Source organism: Oncorhynchus nerka, linkage group LG26, assembly GCF_034236695.1.
Source record: "Oncorhynchus nerka isolate Pitt River linkage group LG26, Oner_Uvic_2.0, whole genome shotgun sequence".
NCBI lineage: Eukaryota > Metazoa > Chordata > Actinopteri > Salmoniformes > Salmonidae > Oncorhynchus > Oncorhynchus nerka.
This window is the reverse complement of record NC_088421.1, coordinates 45,545,722-45,558,347: the sequence shown is the minus strand read 5'-3', so window position 1 is coordinate 45,558,347 and position 12,626 is coordinate 45,545,722. Positions and strand designations below refer to the sequence as shown.

Genomic DNA, 12,626 nt, shown 5'->3' with positions numbered 1-12,626 from the left:
CTGGTAGGGCTGGACACAGAGAGAGAGGAAGACTGTCTACTAGTCTCTACTGTTAGCTGGTAGAGCTGGACACAGAGAGAGAGGAAGACTGTCTACTAGTCTCTACTGTTAGCTGGTAGGGCTGGACACAGAGAGAGGAAGACTGTCTACTAGTCTCTACTGTTAGCTGGTAGGGCTGGACACAGAGAGAGAGAAGACTGTCTACTAGTCTCTACTGTTAGCTGGTAGGGCTGGACACAGAGAGAGAGAGGAGGACTGTCTACTAGTCTCTACTGTTAGCTGGTAGGGCTGGACACAGAGAGAGGAAGACTGTCTACTAGTCTCTACTGTTAGCTGGTAGGGCTGGACACAGAGAGAGAGAAGACTGTCTACTAGTCTCTACTGTTAGCTGGTAGGGCTGGACACAGAGAGAGAGGAAGACTGTCTACTAGTCTCTACTGTTAGCTGGTAGGGCTGGACACAGAGAGAGAGGAAGACTGTCTACTAGTCTCTACTGTTAGCTGGTAGGGCTGGACACAGAGAGAGAGGAAGACTGTCTACTAGTCTCTACTGTTAGCTGGTAGGGCTGGACACAGAGAGAGAGGAAGACTGTCTACTAGTCTCTACTGTTAGCTGGTAGGGCTGGACACAGAGAGAGAGAAGACTGTCTACTAGTCTCTACTGTTAGCTGGTAGGGCTGGACACAGAGAGAGGAAGACTGTCTACTAGTCTCTACTGTTAGCTGGTAGGGCTGGACACAGAGAGAGAGGGGAAGACTGTCTACTAGTCTCTACTGTTAGCTGGTAGGGCTGGACACAGAGAGAGAGGAAGACTGTCTACTAGTCTCTACTGTTAGCTGGTAGGGCTGGACACAGAGAGAGAGAGGAAGACTGTCTACTAGTCTCTACTGTTAGCTGGTAGAGCTGGACACAGAGAGAGGAAGACTGTCTACTAGTCTCTACTGTTAGCTGGTAGGGCTGGACACAGAGAGAGAGAGGAAGACTGTCTACTAGTCTCTACTGTTAGCTGGTAGAGCTGGACACAGAGAGAGGAAGACTGTCTACTAGTCTCTACTGTTAGCTGGTAGGGCTGGACACAGAGAGAGGAAGACTGTCTACTAGTCTCTACTGTTAGCTGGTAGGGCTGGACACAGAGAGAGGAAGACTGTCTACTAGTCTCTACTGTTAGCTGGTAGGGCTGGACACAGAGAGAGGAAGACTGTCTACTAGTCTCTACTGTTAGCTGGTAGGGCTGGACACAGAGAGAGGAAGACTGTCTACTAGTCTCTACTGTTAGCTGGTAGAGCTGGACACAGAGAGAGAGGAAGACTGTCTACTAGTCTCTACTGTTAGCTGGTAGGGCTGGACACAGAGAGAGGAAGACTGTCTACTAGTCTCTACTGTTAGCTGGTAGGGCTGGACACAGAGAGAGGAAGACTGTCTACTAGTCTCTACTGTTAGCTGGTAGGGCTGGACACAGAGAGAGGAAGACTGTCTACTAGTCTCTACTGTTAGCTGGTAGGGCTGGACACAGAGAGAGGAAGACTGTCTACTAGTCTCTACTGTTAGCTGGTAGGGCTGGACACAGAGAGAGAGGAAGACTGTCTACTAGTCTCTACTGTTAGCTGGTAGGGCTGGACACAGAGAGAGAGGAAGACTGTCTACTAGTCTCTACTGTTAGCTGGTAGGGCTGGACACAGAGAGAGGAAGACTGTCTACTAGTCTCTACTGTTAGCTGGTAGGGCTGGACACAGAGAGAGGAAGACTGTCTACTAGTCTCTACTGTTAGCTGGTAGGGCTGGACACAGAGAGAGGAAGACTGTCTACTAGTCTCTACTGTTAGCTGGTAGGGCTGGACACAGAGAGAGGAAGACTGTCTACTAGTCTCTACTGTTAGCTGGTAGGGCTGGACACAGAGAGAGGAAGACTGTCTACTAGTCTCTACTGTTAGCTGGTAGAGCTGGACACAGAGAGAGAGTCTACTAGTCTCTAGACTGTCTACTAGTCTCTACTGTTAGCTGGTAGGGCTGGACACAGAGAGAGGAAGACTGTCTACTAGTCTCTACTGTTAGCTGGTAGGGCTGGACACAGAGAGAGGAAGACTGTCTACTAGTCTCTACTGTTAGCTGGTAGGGCTGGACACAGAGAGGAAGACTGTCTACTAGTCTCTACTGTTAGCTGGTAGGGCTGGACACAGAGAGAGGAAGACTGTCTACTAGTCTCTACTGTTAGCTGGTAGGGCTGGACACAGAGAGAGGAAGACTGTCTACTAGTCTCTACTGTTAGCTGGTAGGGCTGGACACAGAGAGAGGAAGACTGTCTACTAGTCTCTACTGTTAGCTGGTAGGGCTGGACACAGAGAGAGGAAGACTGTCTACTAGTCTCTACTGTTAGCTGGTAGGGCTGGACACAGAGAGAGGAAGACTGTCTACTAGTCTCTACTGTTAGCTGGTAGGGCTGGACACAGAGAGAGGAAGACTGTCTACTAGTCTCTACTGTTAGCTGGCAGGGCTGGACACAGAGAGAGGAAGACTGTCTACTAGTCTCTACTGTTAGCTGGTAGGGCTGGACACAGAGAGAGAGGAAGACTGTCTACTAGTCTCTACTGTTAGCTGGCAGGGCTGGACACAGAGAGAGGAAGACTGTCTACTAGTCTCTACTGTTAGCTGGTAGGGCTGGACACAGAGAGAGAGGAAGACTGTCTACTAGTCTCTACTGTTAGCTGGTAGGGCTGGACACAGAGAGAGAGGAAGACTGTCTACTAGTCTCTACTGTTAGCTGGTAGGGCTGGACACAGAGAGAGACGAGCTGCCAGGAGCTTCCTCACCACCCACCAGTCAAAGAAACAAGACGATGTATATAGCAGATGCTTCTAGCAGATGACAACGTGTTTCATTTAATGAGATGGATACCATTTTATGTGCAGAAAATCTACTTGAATTAAAAGTAGAATGTGTGTGTTTAAAATATGTGCCTTGATTTATTTATATACCTCACTAAGAGGCTACATGCCATATGCACTGTGTTCCATATCTACTGCTTCAGTTAATGAAATCTGCATTTATATATGATACATTGGTAGTCATTATTCCTGGCGCTGATGTGGGTTGTGTCATATTTATAAGATGGATAGATCTTATGAAATGGCTTGTCAAATTAAAGTAGCTATAACAGCACTGCAACTGTAGAATCTGAAGGATGTCAACTATGTCTCATGAATACAATAGTTATTACTGGCGCTCAACACATCCCACATAACATGCTTTGACAAAACACACACACACTTACCGTTTGATTGGAGAGATGTTTGTCATTTCTTCTAATGTACTGAATCAGCAGTGGAGATTTGACATCAGATCTTCCAGTATATGGAAGGTAATTGTTCTGTAGGAATGTGGACGTTAATAAAAGTAGCGTAGCCTCCAGTAGACTATTCTAGAGCTGTTTTTCCCTGCCAATCAACACACAGAGACATACACAACAATAATAACTGAATAAAGAAGACATTGGAGATTTTATGAGTTTTAATCAATTGAAAATGATGATGTTATTGTCATTAAATGTATTACGTCTGAATCATGTGTTTAGAAACAATGTTGTTCCATTTGTACTGTATGTCTCTATTAACTGCTCCTATTATATGTTGTTCCATTTGTACTGTATGTGTAACGGATGTGAAACGGCTAGCTTAGGGTATGGGCGAGGGAACGGTCTGAAGTTATACTGTTACATATGCCTCTATTAACTGCTCCTATTATATGCTAATTGTGTTCCGGCCCGCTAACTATTAGCTCTGAAAACCTTTTGGGCCCCGAGGCAAAAACTTGGCTGACGAACCTGTCGTACGGTGTATGGGAACGATACAATGACATCATCACCTGATGATGTCATTGTCAGCCAATCATTTGTGAGGAGCCTGGTTCTGCTGAACTGGACTGGAGTCTGAGTTTTCAATTAAATTGAACCCTATTCCCTATATAGTGCACTTTGTTTGATCAGAGCCCATTGTAGTGCACTAGTTTTAAACCAGAGCTCTATGCTTCCATCAAAAGCATCGAACTGTTATAGGGAATAGTTTGTTTGATCAGAGCTCATTGTAGTGCACTAGTTTTAAACCAGAGCTCTATGCTTCCATCAAAAGCATGGAACTGTATAGGGAATAGGGTGGTATTTGGGACGCGGCAGTGTCCTCTAAGAACTGAGGACAGGAGCCCGGTTTTGATATCTAGACTGGACTGGAGACATTGAAACATGGAGATAACTGTACAGTCTGTAGTGATGACCTGATGGGAGATGGAGGATGAGTGGTAGCTGGTTGGGAAAAGGCCCTTGGCTGGTGCTCTCTCCATCAGCGCTACACCACACACTCACAGACGTACACACACACACAGTTCCCCATTGTTCCATTGTTCCGTTCCAATCTGCACCACCATCACAGTGCAAAATGGTGACGACATGACAACATGTTCTGTTGGCCCACTACAATGCCAAGACATTTACTCTTGGTGACCATCCTAATCCTCTGGTTTGAGGCAAATATAGGCTACTGTATCCTAGAATAGAGGAATTCACACAGAGGAGTTTCCCAGAGAGGAATTGAAAGACTGATGATTTTATTGGGTTTTACACTGACAGACAGACAGACTGACAGACAGTAGGGTTATCGGAGGACAACAGGGACACATGAAATAACAAAATGATTTCACAATTCCCTTCATAACCTCCTAGTGCATCTTTTGAAAGAATGAGAAAAAGCACCACCGAATAATAATAACATTAACATTCCAAAGTATTAAAAAGTATAAATACTAAGAGAGGAGGAGGGTTTTTCATGTTGTCAGGGCGGAATCATGGAATCATAGAATCTCGGAATCATGGAATCATAGAATCATGGGGTTTTGTGGCATTCTGATCAGACGTAACCTTTGACCTGAGCAGCAGGTCCTCTACGGGGGCTGCTGTCACTGCTGAAGGTCGGAGACCCGGGGATGCCGGGAGGACTCGACCCCGCATACAGCAGCGACCCACCAATCAGGAGCAAGGCCGACGCCCCCCAGCCCAGGTATAGGGCGGGGCCTAGCTCTCTCTTGTGCGGCGCGGCCACGTGGGGATCATAGAAGTCCCTGATAATGGAGTGGGCCGTCCAGCAGATAGGAACCAGGTAGAGAAACCCAGCGATGCCGAACAGAAAGCCGGAGATCCTTGCAATACGAGCCTTCAGACTATTCTGACCAATACACTTGGTGCACTTTACCCCCACCACACCTAGAGCCAGGGCCAGGCCACAGAGGAGGACGGAGAGCACGGTGAGGCCCCGGGCCGCCTGCATGTCGCTGGGCAGGGCCAAGAGACTGTCGTACACCTTGCACTGGATCTGGCCCGTTGATTGGACGATGCAGGTCATCCACAGCCCCTCCCAGATGATCTGAGCCGTCACGATGTTGTTGCCGATGAAGGCGGTGACGCGCCACAGCGGAACAGAGCATACCAGGAAGCCGCCCACCCAGCCAACCAGAGACAAGATCAGGCCCAGGAGCTGCATGCCGGTGGTCGCCATGGTTAAGGTGTCAGGCTGTTGTTGTTGTTGTTGTGGCAGTAGTAACGGTTGTGGTGACGGTTGACGATGTCTACCGGTATTTGGCTGGATTTTTGTAAGTATTTGTACCACGTTGGTTGTAACTGGGATGTTAAAGTCCTTTCTCTTTGTCTCACTAAAATAGTCCCAAGCCGTGGAAAGTCTATGCACCCCCGAAATCTTGAAAAACAGATGTCTTCCTCCTCCTTCTTCTTCTTCTTGCCCCTCTCCTTCTCTCTGGTTGATGTGGAGGCCAACTGGGGACAGACGAGGCCAAACGTCCTAACAACCAGATGAAATAAAAGCAGTGGTTGGTATAATGATCCAGTTGAGGACATTTCTGAACTGCACTTATGCAAATGAACTTCTAAACCACCAGAATAATAGCAAATCATATCATGAATCATTGTGTTTACTTGATAGCTACCTACACAAATAGCTAGCTAGAACAAAGTGTTAATAAGATAAATTCCTTAAAAAGATGAAATGCAATACAAATAAAAGTTCTCCAGTAGGCATCTACTGAGGGAGCTAAGAGCTGTGTTGTCAGTCATACGTACCATTCACCCAGTCTATTGAATCCTACACAGATTAGCATAGCATTCATAAACATTTAAAAGTCCAAATAATCCCAGTGTTTAGCTACTGTAACTAATGTTTATCATAACTATTTGTAAACAGGCAGGGGGGAGGGCCTGAGAGTGACTGGATTCCAGTGTGGACCCGAAGGAGCAGAGAGAGAACGGTTTCCATTGACTGTGCTGCTGTGGGTGTTGGAGCTACGAGCTGCTACGCCTGCCTGGCCGGAACACTGGGTTATCTCAGAAAAACATGAGGAGGATCGGAACACAGCAGGGCTTTCATACAGGACTGGTACAGTGGGCCCAGGCTCTGTTGACTGAGGATCCAGCTCGGTTTAACTCTGTTCTGGACTGGTACAGTGGGCCCAGGCTCTGTTGACTGAGGATCCAGCTCGGTTTAACTCTGTTCTGGACTGGTACAGTGGGCCCAGGCTCTGTTGACTGAGGACCCAGCTCGGTTTAACTCTGTTCTGGACTGTCTTAATTACACTGGGAGAAATAACAGCTGGACTGATGCAATAGATGGATCAATCACTACTTGTATCGGCAAAATTGGTAGAGGTTAACCCACTGGGCAAGAATTGGTAGAGGTTAACCCACTGGGCAAGAATTGGTAGAGGTTAACCCACTGGGCAAGAATTGGTAGAGGTTAACCCACTGGGCAAGAATTGGTTGAATCATCGTTGTTTCCACGTCATCTCAACAACAACAACAAATCTACGTGACGCCGTTGAATCAACGTGGAAAACTTATCGGATCAAAAAGTCATGAACGTAAGGACAGTTTGTCTTTTTTTTCACCTAACTTTGAACCTAAATCCAATGACATGGTGACATTTGTTGTTCATTTCAAGTTGAATTCACGGTTAGTTGACAACTCAACCAAATGTAAATCCAAACTTGACATTGAACTGACGTCTGTGCCCAGTGGGGTGATGAAATAAGACTATGATTAAAATATTGTCTAACAGGGGACCTTTATCTTTAGTTTCCCCTCTCTAGTTTCATGCCACATTGTTTAAAAAAAGAATAGGCATCAGATACTTAAAGCAATAAGGCCTGGGGGGGTGTGGTATATGGCCAATATACCACAGCTAAGGGCTGTTCTTAAGCACGACGCAACGCAGAGTGCCTGGATTACAGCCCTTAGTCATGGTATATTGACCAATTTGCCACACACCCCCGAGGTGCATTATTGCTATTATAAACTGGTTACCAACGTAAATAGAGCAGTAGAAAGAAATTATTTGTCGTACCCGTGGTGTACGGTATACCACGGCTCTCAGCCAATCAGCATTCAGGGCTTGAACCACCCAGTTTATAAATTACAGTATCATACTAATGATAAAAGACAAGAAACACATTAGTATAATAGACAGTGAGATCCTAAAAGAGAATAAAACACATTAGTATAATAGACAGTGAGATCCTAAAAGAGAATAAACACATTAGTATAATAGACAGTGAGATCCTAAAAGAGAATAAAACACATTAGTATAATAGACAGTGAGATCCTAAAAGAGAATAAACACATTAGTATAATAGACAGTGAGATCCTGACACAGACAGGTACAACAAGCTACGGAATACACCTTCTTAACCTTGAGGTGGAATGTTTCAATACCACAATGTTTTTGTTGACTGTACTAACGCCGTAGTATTTTCAATACACAAATCAACAGTACATTAGAGTACATTAGTCACCTCAGATGTAGTGTGATGGATCTCCTCTCCTCTTCCAAGCAGTCGTTGGAGAAGCAGCGTGTTCTTCAGCAGTCCTGTGGAGCTGTGGTTGTATAGGTCAGAGGTGGATGTAGGTAACCGGTTGGCTGGTTCAGGGGGAGGCAGAGACAGAGGCCTTGGAAGGTTCAGCTCAGTCCACAGGTACGAACGAGGACCTGAGAGGTCAGGCTGGCTTCTGCAGAGGGGCGAAGAGCTTCAACATCCAGCTAGCTTCAACACCCAGGACAGGACAGGACTGGAGAGAGGGCTGCCCTCTGAGATGCCAGCTAGCGCAAGTCTGTGTGGCAGTGGGTAGAAGCATACGCTTGTGTGTCTGTCAGTGTGTCTGTGTAAGCGTGTGTGACAGTGTGTGTAGCCGTGTGTGTGTGTGTGTGTGTGTGTGTCTCCCAGTGCCTGGTGTTCAAGTACAATGACACTCTGTTCTCCACTGTTGTTCTCTCTCTCCGACACCCCCACACCATCATCCATTCATTCCTCCATCCATCCAGGCCAACAACCCATTCTGTCTTCTTTTTCATCTTTTCGCCTCTCTTGTTCTTTGATGTGCTCCATTCTTTTCATCTCCCTGTTTCTAATGTTTAATGTGTTCAACTGAAGTTGGTGACTGAGGCGGGTCACAGAGGGCTCTAGTTCAGTTCTCTCCCTTTATTCTACCTCCTGTTCACATGTCTCCAGTCTCCTAAAGACCTGCCTTTAACTTGACCTTTGGGAGCTACGAAAGGACCGTTGTAGCTGTGGTAACCAACCATCAGCCCGTTAACCATGCTGATCAACGACGAGAATTCAACTAACCAACGAAAGAAACAGGAAGTACTGGGAGAACAGACAGGGATCGAAATAAAACTTTTTTTACGATTTACATTTAAGTAATTTACCAGACGCTCTTATCCAGAGTGACTTACTGTCAGTGCATCCATCTTAAAATAGCAAGGTGGGACAACCACATTTAACAGTAAGTCCCTTTTTAACTCAATGAAGTAGTTATCAGCAAGGTCAGTGCTTGTAGGAAAAGAGAAGTATAATTTAAGTTGGAGGGGAAATAAGAGTGGGATGTCTTATTTAAGATACTCTTTGAAGAGGTACACACGTCTTCAGAAGATGGACGGGGACTCTGCTGTCCTAGCTTCATGAGGAAGCTCGTTCCACCATTGGGGTGCCGGGACAGAGAAGAGCTTTGACTGGGCTCAGTGGGAGCTGCCACTCCCCTAGGGGTGGGAGGACCAAGACACCAGAACGGAGTACTCAAGGTGTTTTATTTTTTTATTTAACCAAACCCTAACCCGGACGACGGTGAGACAATTGTGCGCCACCCTATGGGACTCCCAATCACGGCCGGTTGTGATACAGCCTGGAATCAAACCAGGGTCTGTAGTGATGCCTCTAGCATTGAGATGCAATGCCTTAGACCGCTGCACCACTCGAGAGGTTGGGGTGTAGGGTTTGAGCCTGAAGGCAAGGAGAGGCAGTTCACCTTGCTGCTCCGTAGGTAAACACCATGGTCTTGTAGTGGATAGTTGGTCTTGTAGTGGATAGATGGTCTTGTAGTGGATAGATGTTCTTGTAGTGGATAGATGTTCTTGTAGTGGATAGATGGTCTTGTAGTGGATAGATGGTCTTGTAGTGGATAGATGGTCTTGTAGTGGATAGATGGTCTTGTAGTGGATAGATGGCCTTGTAGTGGATAGATGGCCTTGTAGTGGATAGATGGCCTTGTAGTGGATAGATGGCCTTGTAGTGGATAGATGGTCTTGTAGTGGATAGATGGTCTTGTAGTGGATAGATGGTCTTGTAGTGGATAGATGGTCTTGTAGTGGATAGTGAGTGGATAGTCTTGTAGTGAGTGGATAGTGGGTGGATAGTGAGTGGATAGTCTTGTAGTGAGTGGATAGTGAGTGGATAGTCTTGTAGTGGATAGTCTTGTAGTGAGTGGATAGTGAGTGGGTAGTCTTGTAGTGGATAGTGAGTGGATAGTCTTGTAGTGAGTGGATAGTGAGTGGGTAGTCTTGTAGTGGATAGTCTTGTAGTGAGTGGATAGTGAGTGGGTAGTCTTGTAGTGGATAGTGAGTGGATAGTCTTGTAGTGAGTGGATAGTGAGTGGGTAGTCTTGTAGTGGATAGTCTTGTAGTGGGTGGATAGTCTTGTAGTGGGTGGATAGTGGGTGGATAGTGAGTGGATAGTCTTGTAGTGGGTGGATAGTCTTGTAGTGGGTGGATAGTGGGTGGATAGTGGGTGGATAGTGAGTGGATAGTGGGTGGATAGTGAGTGGATAGTGAGTGGATAGTGGGTGGATAGTGAGTGGATAGTCTTGTAGTGAGTGGATAGTGAGTGGATAGTCTTGTAGTGGGTGGATAGTGAGTGGATAGTGAGTGGATAGTGGGTGGATAGTGGGTGGATAGTGAGTGGATAGTGAGTGGATAGTCTTGTAGTGGATAGTCTTGTAGTGGATAGATGGTCTTGTAGTGGATAGTCTTGTAGTGAGTGGATAGTCTTGTAGTGAGTGGATAGTCTTGTAGTGGGTGGATAGTGAGTGGATAGTCTTGTAGTGAGTGGATAGTGAGTGGATAGTCTTGTAGTGAGTGGATAGTGAGTGGATAGTCTTGTAGTGAGTGGATAGTGAGTGGATAGTCTTGTAGTGAGTGGATAGTCTTGTAGTGAGTGGATAGTCTTGTAGTGGGTGGATAGTGAGTGGATAGTCTTGTAGTGAGTGGATAGTCTTGTAGTGGGTGGATAGTGAGTGGATAGTCTTGTAGTGAGTGGATAGTGAGTGGATAGTCTTGTAGTGGGTGGATAGTCTTGTAGTGGGTGGATAGTGAGTGGATAGTCTTGTAGTGGGTGGATAGTCTTGTAGTGGGTGGATAGTGGGTGGATAGTGAGTGGATAGTGGGTGGATAGTGAGTGGATAGTGAGTGGATAGTGGGTGGATAGTGAGTGGATAGTGAGTGGATAGTGAGTGGATAGTGGGTGGATAGTGAGTGGATAGTCTTGTAGTGAGTGGATAGTCTTGTAGTGGGTGGATAGTGAGTGGATAGTGAGTGGATAGTGGGTGGATAGTGGGTGGATAGTGAGTGGATAGTGGGTGGATAGTGGGTGGATAGTGAGTGGATAGTCTTGTAGTGGGTGGATAGTGAGTGGATAGTGGGTGGATAGTGAGTGGATAGTGGGTGGATAGTGAGTGGATAGTGAGTGGATAGTGGGTGGATAGTGGTGGATAGTGGATGGATAGTGGATAGTGGGTGGATAGTGAGTGGATAGTGGGTGGATAGTGGGTGGATAGTGAGTGGATAGTGAGTGGATAGTGGGTGGATAGTGGGTGGATAGTGGGTGGATAGTGGGTGGATAGTGGGTGGATAGTGAGTGGATAGTGGGTGGATAGTGAGTGGATAGTGGGTGGATAGTGGGTGGATAGTGAGTGGATAGTGAGTGGATAGTGGGTGGATAGTGAGTGGATAGTGAGTGGATAGTGGGTGGATAGTGAGTGGATAGTGAGTGGATAGTGAGTGGATAGTGGGTGGATAGTGAGTGGATAGTGGGTGGATAGTGAGTGGATAGTGGGTGGATAGTGAGTGGATAGTGAGTGGATAGTCTTGTAGTGGGTGGATAGTGAGTGGATAGTGAGTGGATAGTGGGTGGATAGTGGGTGGATAGTGAGTGGATAGTGGGTGGATAGTGGGTGGATAGTGAGCGGATAGTGAGTGGATAGTCTTGTAGTGAGTGGGTAGTCTTGTAGTGGGTGGATAGTGAGTGGATAGTCTTGTAGTGGGTGGATAGTGAGTGGATAGTCTTGTAGTGGATAGTCTTGTAGTGAGTGGATAGTCTTGTAGTGGGTGGATAGTGAGTGGATAGTCTTGTAGTGGATAGTCTTGTAGTGAGTGGATAGTCTTGTAGTGGGTGGATAGTGAGTGGATAGTCTTGTTGTGGATAGTCTTGTAGTGGGTGGATAGTGAGTGGATAGTCTTGTAGTGGGTGGATAGTGAGTGGATAGTCTTGTAGTGGATAGTCTTGTAGTGGGTGGATAGTGAGTGGATAGTCTTGTAGTGAGTGGATAGTCTTGTCGTGGATAGTCTTGTAGTGAGTGGATAGTCTTGTAGTGAGTGGATAGTCTTGTAGTGGGTGGATAGTGAGTGGATAGTCTTGTAGTGGGTGGATAGTGAGTGGATAGTCTTGTAGTGGATAGTCTTGTAGTGAGTGGATAGTCTTGTAGTGGGTGGATAGTGAGTGGATAGTCTTGTAGTGAGTGGATAGTGGGTGGATAGTGAGTGGATAGTCTTGTAGTGAGTGGATAGTGAGTGGATAGTCTTGTAGTGAGTGGATAGTGAGTGGATAGTCTTGTAGTGGATAGTCTTGTAGTGGGTGGATAGTCTTGTAGTGAGTGGATAGTCTTGTAGTGAGTGGATAGTGTGGATAGTCTTGTAGTGAGTGGATAGTGGGTGGATAGTGAGTGGATAGTCTTGTAGTGAGTGGATAGTCTTGTAGTGGGTGGATAGTGAGTGGATAGTCTTGTAGTGGGTGGATAGTGAGTGGATAGTCTTGTAGTGAGTGGATAGTCTTGTAGTGAGTGGATAGTCTTGTAGTGGGTGGATAGTGAGTGGATAGTCTTGTAGTGGGTGGATAGTGAGTGGATAGTGAGTGGATAGTGAGTGGATAGTCTTGTAGTGGGTGGATAGTGAGTGGATAGTCTTGTAGTGGATAGTCTTGTAGTGGGTGGATAGTCTTGTAGTGGGTGGATAGTGAGTGAATAGTATTGTAGTGG

General features: G+C 46.3%; 1 protein-coding gene across 2 annotated transcripts in view; it reads right to left on the bottom strand.

The window, feature by feature from the left end:
* Positions 1 to 4,570: 4,570 nt before the first annotated feature.
* The window catches only part of cldnk (claudin k), a 280,906-nt gene continuing 272,850 nt past the window's right edge, over positions 4,571 to 12,626 (bottom strand). Inside the window, exons 1-2 of one of the 2 annotated variants that reach the window (XM_065010830.1) lie at positions 7,838 to 10,012; positions 4,571 to 5,835 (exon numbers count right to left, since the gene is read on the bottom strand). In XM_065010830.1, coding sequence (XP_064866902.1) covers positions 4,891 to 5,535 — 645 coding nt within the window. In that variant the 5' untranslated portion in view covers positions 5,536 to 5,835; positions 7,838 to 10,012 and the 3' untranslated portion in view covers positions 4,571 to 4,890. Of the gene's footprint in view, positions 5,836 to 7,837; positions 10,013 to 12,626 lie in introns of those variants that run through there. The other variant, XM_065010831.1, reaches the window with a different exon arrangement.